At 40.3% G+C, this 8534-nt stretch overlaps 1 protein-coding gene across 1 annotated transcript; it reads right to left on the bottom strand.

The window, feature by feature from the left end:
* Positions 1-2697: 2697 nt before the first annotated feature.
* Positions 2698-6642, bottom strand: LOC115785842 (zinc finger protein 37-like). Its single transcript, XM_030737744.1, has 2 exons — positions 6413-6642; positions 2698-5300 (listed from the first exon to the last, which is right to left on the bottom strand). Exons 1-2 carry the CDS (start codon positions 6582-6584, stop codon positions 2785-2787), a joined length of 2688 nt encoding a protein of 895 aa, XP_030593604.1. The 5' UTR covers positions 6585-6642; the 3' UTR covers positions 2698-2784.
* Positions 6643-8534: the final 1892 nt, after the last annotated feature.

The raw sequence follows: 8534 nt of genomic DNA, 5'->3' as shown, positions 1-8534 counted from the left end.
TCTCCCTTGTTGCTAAGAACAGCCCGTGAACCTGGAAATGACCCACAGTACAACGCACTGATTCGTATGTTATTGGCATAAGAATCAGTCTCTTTTGCCAGATTGGGTCACAAATTATTAAATATTAACAGCTGATCTTTGTAACTTTATTTCAGGCTTCAAAAGCATCTTCAGCAGTCTCTGCTGGCAGGTGCTCACCCTCTCGTAAACTATAATCTCCTTACAAACGACTGCGTCCCAAACAGCAAATTATCAACTGAAGACATGTTTAATAAATAAGAGCAAAATTTATTGCACTGTAAACTCATCTCTTTCTTTACTTATGTAAAAAGCCATTTCTTTTTGTTCCCAGACTCTCTCTCTATACATCACAAATAACTTTAAGAAAATAAATCTGGAGCTAACTGATTCAGGAAGCACACATTATTTACTGACAGCTACAAAAGACATGCTGGTTTATTGTAAACTCATTAATAAGACATTCGCTGATTGTTTTACCCGGACTGTGATTAAAAAAATTGGAAGAAATGCTTATAAAATAAAATCATTAACCAGAAAAAAAAGAAAAAAGCTGTTTCTTCTGCTAGTTCTGGTACAGCACCTCATTAACACAGTGAGCCAGTGAAGACATTCTTTTTACATGAAGCACTTAAACAACTGTAAACAACTGTAAAGCTTTTCAAAACTCAAATCCATGAGAAAACCACGACTCTCACAGGCTTGTCTGTGCTTGCTGTCCAGTCTGTTTCATTTAAGCACCAGATTGTTATCAGAAGTATTTACAGTATTTTGCTTTTTAGAATTTTCTTAAAAAAAAAAAAAAAAAAAAAAGATTAATAAACAATCCCAGGAATACATTTACAAACAACAAACATTTGCTTTAAAGGAACCCTACATAAGTTGAATGCGGCCAAATAAATACTGAACATCACCAGAACCAATCAGCTGGGCCCTGTTCCACGAAGCAGGTTCAACAAACTCTGAGTTGATCAACCCCGATTTTCCCGTTCCAGAAAAGCTGATCAGAGTTGGTTCAATCAACTCCGAGTATGTTCACCCTGAGTTAGTGCGTGTGTGAGTAAGGAAAGAGAGCCATCATCACTGGAGCGCCGATACCAGGATTCATCATGGGAACAGGTAACCGAAGAGCTTTTAACCCAGTGGATCGATCATGTCAGCGTGGAGCATGACGAGTCGTTTTAATGTTTCCCAGTTTAACCGAGGAGCCAGAGAGACACTCAGAGTTTGTTGGATAAAACCTGCCAGCGTCCAGGTTAGGTTCACAGAGCCTGTTACCCCAGTAACTGACTCAGAGTTGAAGTTAGCGCTCTTTCTGTAACAGTTTCCCTCATTTTAACAAACATTAACAAACCCAGAGTTTTTAGCTAAACCTGCTCTTTTGGAATAGGGCCCCGGTGATGGATTTTCCATTAGGAGAAAAGAAAAATGGTACAGGACAACAAATACTTAGCAGTTCACATCGCAGAACACTAAAACTTCAAACCTGAACAGCTTGCTACAAGAAGTACCAGAGCTGTCAGCTTTTGCTGCAGAGCTAAATCTGATCGAATATTTACATTGCATTTAGGGATGATCACCAAATAATTTAACAGTCGTTATAAAAACAAAACTGAATTGTTTATGCAAATTTTTTGGTCCTGAATGACTTTCCTGTTTTTACCAGCTGCAAAATGTAATGGGCCATTATTGCCAAAAGGTGGTGGTAATGCGCCAGCAAGCAGTTTGCTGAAAAAAAAATTGGAGGAAACGACTACCTACCAGGAAGGATACAAAAATCCAGCCATCAAAAAGTTGTGTGAGGAAAAACAACAACGGTGTCCAGTGCAAAATGGTCCCGTCCTAAGTTGTGTTACTGTAATAAGAACTTTTCATTCTTTAACTGTACAGCTTCCACAATCTCAAGATATTCACCTGCGGAAGTTAACAGTATTCTTCCCATAATTAGACCGCCCTGAGTTAAAGCTCTATTTAGACTGACAGTAAAAAAGTGCAACCTGCTCAGAAAAATATCTATAAAAATGATACAAAACAGTAAAAAAAAATCTCACATCAACCTCTAAGTGTAAGACTAGAGGGAAAGGGTAAATCAGTGACGTGCAGTTAGGGGAGGCACTGCTGTCATCAGGGCAAGTAAAATACCAACAATGATAAAAGAAAATACATGTTTGTTTTTTTATTTAAAAAGAGACCCCCCCCCCCCCCAAAAAAAAATAAAAATAGTTTGACCTTACATTAAATCGTTTGTTTTTCTTGCCATCATTGCTGAACAGTATGGAGTTGATTAAAGCATAATTAATCATTAGCATAATTAAATATAAACTTCTATTTTGGGTTTATATATGTGAACATCCGAGTCCAAACGAGTCAGTGCCTCACCCGTCACAAACCTCAGCGCACGTCACTGAGGTAAATATACAATCTTTTGTCACAAATGTCAATAATAAACAATCGTCAGTGTGAAAGTCTAAAGCTTCTCTTTGCATTTGGGGTATTTGCTGATAATTATAGCTCTTTGTAGCTCTTTTACTCACACCAACTCTTTCTGCATTTATCTTTAACTTCTCTTTAGTAGCCAACACCCCCCCCCCCCCCCCCCCCCCCAGCACAACCAACTTCAACACCGACTAAAACTTAAAAACAATGATTTTTTTTTTTTTTTAAGTTGAATACCTTTTAAAATTTGCATCTATGTGAAGTCCGATGAATTGACTCAAATGATGTTACTTGTGATTCATTTGCTACGATGTATCAAATGCAGATCCGTTAATCAGTGGGTTTTTCTGAATCATTTGCATGCACACGTTTATGTTTGTGGAGTTTTAACCAGGTGGAGAACTGTTCCCCACAACTAGTGCATTTGTAAGGCTTCTCGCCGGTGTGCATCCTCATGTGTCCTTTCAGGTCGGTCTTGTGACCAAACACTTTATCGCATACGGTGCATTTATATGGTTTTTCACCCGTATGTGTTCTGGTGTGCCTTTTTAAAGTCGTGTTGGTAGCAAATTTCTTCTTGCAGTAGGTACACTTGAAGGGCCTTTCCCCCGTGTGCACTCGCAAATGATTTTTGTAAGCAGAAGAATCGGCAAACTCTTTGCCGCATTCACTGCACGTGTAAGGCTTCTCGCCGGTATGGATCCTTATGTGCTTCTTCATGTTCACGCAGGAGCTGAAGCTTTTCCCGCAGTGGCTGCATTTGTAGGGCTTTTCCCCAGTATGAACCCTAACGTGCAGGTCGAGATTATAACGTCGGTTGAATCCATTCCCGCAAATGTCGCACTTGAAGGGCTTCTCGGCAGCGTGAATTACTAAATGTTTGTTCAAATCCCAACTTTCCCGGAACATCTTGCCGCAAGTGTCGCATTTGAAAGTCTTTTCAACGGTGTGCGACTTCATGTGAAATTTGTAGTTTTTGAAATTAGTCATCACCTTGCCGCACCTGTCGCACTTATAAGGATTCTCCTCATCCTCGGCTCTGCCACCATCACTCTGATTTGATGCTTTAACACGTTTTTCACTATGTCTCCTCTTTTGCGTTGGATCAGTACTTTTACTTGATGCCGTGCTCCTTTTGTTATGTTTCTCACTTTGTTTTGCCTCTGTAGTATGAGTGTGTGCACCATTCTCATCCTTGTGTCTCTTCTTTTGTGTTGGGTCAGTGCTTCCTTCTGATGTTGCCCTCCCATCATTTTGTCTTTTAAGCCTCGTTGCTTCCTTACTACTTGAAGACATTGTGTCTCCGTGTTTATGTTTCCTATGTTTTGTTAAATCCTTAGTTCGTGTTGACGACACGCTCTGGTGTGTATGTGTATGCTTAGCACTTGTGGATGCTAATCTCCCATCAGCAGGCATCTTATTTGGTGTTGCTTCAGTACTCCGAGTTGATGGCATTTTATCACTCTTGGAATTTTTATTTTGTGCTGGTTCAGTGTTTGAAGGAGAAGCTACCTTCCCTTCACTGTGTTTCTTTTGTGCTTGGTTAGAACTTGAAGTTGAGGATGCGTTGCCCTCAGTGGGTTTCCTATTTTCTGCCTGGTCTGTACTTGTATTTAATGCTCCCTTCTCTGGGTCACTTGTCTTATTTTGCATTGGCTCGGGACTTTCAACTGATGTGTCATCATAACATGTAATGTCTGCTGTTGGCTCAGTATCTTCGTTTGTGTCCCAGTCATTGTGTTGCTCATTTGGTATTGATTGAGGAGTTGTATTTGATGACATTTTTCCATCTCTGGGTTTCCTACTTGCAGCTAAATCAGTACTTCCACTTGGTTTTGTCTTCTCATCACTACATTTCTTTTTAGATGCAAGTTCAACACTTGCAGCTGATGTTTTATCGTTGCCTTTTTCATCTAGTCTGGGCTGGACACCAACGGTTGTGACTGGTCTCCCAACTTGACTTTTCTTATTTGGTGTTGGCTCAACATTTCCTTTTAATGGCAGGCTCTTCTGATCATGCTTCTTATGTTGCGTTACGTCGATGCATCTAGTTTCTGTTGGGGTCTTTTTTAATGTTGGTTCAGTACTTTTTGTAGCTGCTGTGCACTCACCCCTTTGTTTCGTGTTAGGTGTTAGCCCAGCAGTTGTGGTTGATGTTTTATTCCCATCTGCATGTTTCTTGTTCTGTGCTGGCTCAGCACTTGCAGCAGATGTGGTCTCACTATTACTTGCATCAGTTGGCATTAGCTCAGAATTACTGGTGGATGATGTGTTTTCAACGCCGCATCTTATGTCTGCTGGTGACTCAGTAGTTGTACTTATTTTCATGGTCTCATGGCTGCATTGTCCAATCTGTGTGTCCTCTGCACCACTGTTTACTGTGGTGTCCCCATCATTATTTTCCTTATCTAACATCTGCCCTTCTGCACTAGCTGATGATGTGTGTGTGTCATCATATCTTGTTGGTGTTTCACTTCCATAGTTACAAGTTATATCATCTTGACTCTCCCCTTCATCGGAGTAGTGACAGAAGAACTGGTCGTCACCATCTGGTGCAGGTGCTGCAGAAGGCTCTCTGTCACATTCGTCTTCGTTTGAGTTGCTGGATCTGGGATCGTTATTTGCTGGGCTGTTAGTTTGGTCAGGGCCTGAAGGCCGAGACTGATCACTGCAGGCATTTTGATCACAAGCTGGGGTCACCTTAGAAGCAGCAGTCTCCTGCTGCTGTCGTTCCTGACTGATGCACATTTCCTCACGTTCATCTTTAATCCGTGTAATATCAGGCTGATCCAAAGCAGAGTTACTCTCAGTGTTACTCTGCTGACTGAGAGAAGTCTTTGTGAGATCTAAAGGGAAGGAGGAAAAGTGGTTATAGCTAGGTTAGGGTGTTACTGAGCTATAGTGCTAGCCCAGCGTTTAACCAACTTTAATTTTCAGGATTTAAGTTTAAAATTATAGGACGGAAACAGCAAAGAACCGCCTCTAACAACAACAACAAAAATGTGTCAAGTTCAATGACTCACCACCAAAGCACACCAAAAACTACTCTGTGAGATTAAAGATGGAGACTACAAGTGCAGACGACAACCTCAATGCGATCTCACCTCTTTAGAGGTATTTTTTGCCACATCAAAAGTGATTTATCTGCACTTATGTGGGCAAAATATTAATCAGTGAACTAAAAAGCAGAACACAGAACAAGCCGAGCCCTGTGACTCCAGGGAGAGAGCGTGCAAGCCAGCACTCTAATATTTAATGTTGTGTAACATACTGGACAAGTGTCATTCTAGCTGCTTCGGTGAAACCTGTTGAGAAGTTTGAATGAAAAACACTTCTTTCATTGGCATGCCACCAGACTAGATAAGATATACTCTGTTTACCCAAAGTTGGGAAATTCCTTTTGTTACAGCAGGTGGAAACAGTACTTAACGACACCAAGTGCATTATTATCAAGTTTTACAACTATTTGTCAGAGGTACTGAAAAGCTGTGCTTCAGAGTTGTAGTGAAGCACACGTAGTTTAAGATGGAGCTAATAAAGTAAAAGTACCTCAAAACTGTATCTCTGAATTGTATGCACGGAAGTCTGCTTTGTTACTTCTTACCATTGTTTGTTGCGTCACAGATCTGTTGATTACTGGGTTGTCTATAATTTATTGCCCGCTCAAGGTTACATATTACATAAGACGACTTCCCTAATCAGTAATCTCGATATTGTACTTAATTTTTTGTCAAATTAGGATCCATGGACTATGTTTTGGCTACTTATTGAGGTAACACCCGGATATTAAAAAAACAAACAAACGTGTTATTCGGTGGAAACCAAACGGCACGTTATCCCTGCCAAACTGGTCAGATCACAGGTGAGACTTGAACGATCACTGACTGATTCCTTTTAACCACTGATCATTTCGCACATAACAGGCTTCATTACTGAAGGATGTGGTTATCTGACCGACCTTTATCTTGTAACTTTATCTCAGGTGTGAACATAGTATCCAGCAGCCTGCGTTGACGAGCGATTTCTGACTCGTACTCTTCTACTCGCTTTTCAAAAGCTCCCAGTATTTCTTGAGCAGCCGCTGTTAGTCGATCACAGACAAATTTACGCATGCTTGGAACGGGATACATTGTTATAATTTAAATGAAGACGCTGAAACTTCGTTGTAAACTCGGCACCGTCGAACCTTGCGCACTTTTCTTTTTACTTCCGCAATACATTGAGCGTTACATGCATCCTGTATCAACTCACTACTGCCACACGCTGGCCTGGAGGGCGCAAGCAAACAGAGCCGTGAAAAGCTTTTTTCCGCCTGCCTGATTTCAGTTTTTTGCATATTTGTCACACACTTACATGTTTCAGGTCGTAATATTAATTTTAATGTTAGACAAAGACAACAAATGCAGTTTTAAAATCATCATTTCATTTATTAAAAGGAAAAACAAGCTATCCAAACTTACCTGCCCCTGTGTGAAAAAATTATTTGGGGTTATGCAGCTGGACAATGATGTGAGTCCACCTCAGAATGGCTCAGAAAATGAAGGTTTTGGAGTGATCTAGTCAAAGTTCAGACTTAAATCCCTTTGTATGATTTAGCATGACCTTAAACAGGCCCTCCCGTGTGCCTGAATTAAAACTATTCTGCAAAGAAGAACAGACCAAAATTCCTCCACAGCGATGTGAAAGACTCATTGCCAGTTATCACAAACGCTTGACTGCCGCTGCTAAGGGTGGCACAACCAGTTATTAGGTTTAGGCAGAAATGACATTTTCACATAGGGGCAAGTCAGCTTGGACAGTTTATTTGACCTGATAAATGAAATCAAAATTTAAAAACTGGATTTTATATTTACTTGGCATATCTGATGATCTGAAACATTTAAGTGTGGTAAATATGTACAAAACTAAGAAGTCAGGAAGGGGTAAATGTTTTTTACAGCACTGTATACAAGTATTAGAGGTTTATGTTATCTTTTACAGTATTTACAGTATATTATAGTATTTTTTAGTTTTGTTGTGGTTGTTTAAAGACAGAAAAACAAACAAAAGTATGTTTCCTAAGAGAGGCTCATAGATACATGGATCAGCATTCACGGTCTTTTGCATCAACTTTTCAGTTGCGTTGTGATCTCATCACTGTGGTGAGCATATCATATTTCACATCAATTTCATACCCATCGATAACATTAGTGACCCCTCAAGCCCTATGGATTGAGGCATTACCATGCCCCCACACTCATGTACCAGTATGCTCTATGTCAAGAATATTACATATTCTGAACACAGTTTTACGTACTTTAGAAATAGTTCTTAATAAATTGTAAATAGTACTACAATCAGTATTAATATTTGTAAAGTATTAGTGTAAATAGAGTGAAACACACAAGTTTCCCTTTGCAGTGATATATTAAATCAGGGCTCTTCACCTCCAGGCCTCGAGAGCCCCTGTCCTGCAGGTTTTAGATGTGTCTCTGCTTCAACACACCTGAGTCAAATATAGAAGTCATTAGCAGGACTCTGGAGAACTTGACTGCATACTGAGGAGGTAATTCAGCCATTTGATTCAGGTGTGTTGGATCAGGGACACATCTAAAACCTGCAGGACAGGGGCTCTCGAGGCCTGGAGTTGAAGAGCCCTGTATTAAATGATATTAATAAATTCCCCTGCTGCAGTATTGTTGCTCCTGTCAGTGGAATTAAATTGATATCATGCCTTTTGCAAGGTGGTTGCTAGGCAACATGTTGACGTCACAATATCTGATATCCGTTAGGATCTTCATGGGCCTAAGATATGTCTATGTGCCAAGTTTGGCTGCTCCCGAGCTTGTAGGACGAGTTGGCAGAGAAACAAACACACACACACACACACACACACACACACACACACACACGCACACACACAGAGATTTTGTGTGTTATAGTTGTGGAGGCTACTTCCTCAAGCTGTTGGTGCCAGGAACAACTGGATGTTTTGGAAACATAACAGCGATGGGATGACAAAAATGCAACACACACGCAATCTAGTGAAACTGAGCATTTAATGTAACATGAAATAATCAGAGTTACACAGGAATCTCAAG

Source organism: Archocentrus centrarchus, chromosome 9 (assembly GCF_007364275.1).
Source record: "Archocentrus centrarchus isolate MPI-CPG fArcCen1 chromosome 9, fArcCen1, whole genome shotgun sequence".
Classification (NCBI taxonomy): domain Eukaryota; kingdom Metazoa; phylum Chordata; class Actinopteri; order Cichliformes; family Cichlidae; genus Archocentrus; species Archocentrus centrarchus.
Note: the sequence above shows the minus strand (reverse complement) of the source record. Positions and strands in the feature narration are given on the sequence as shown.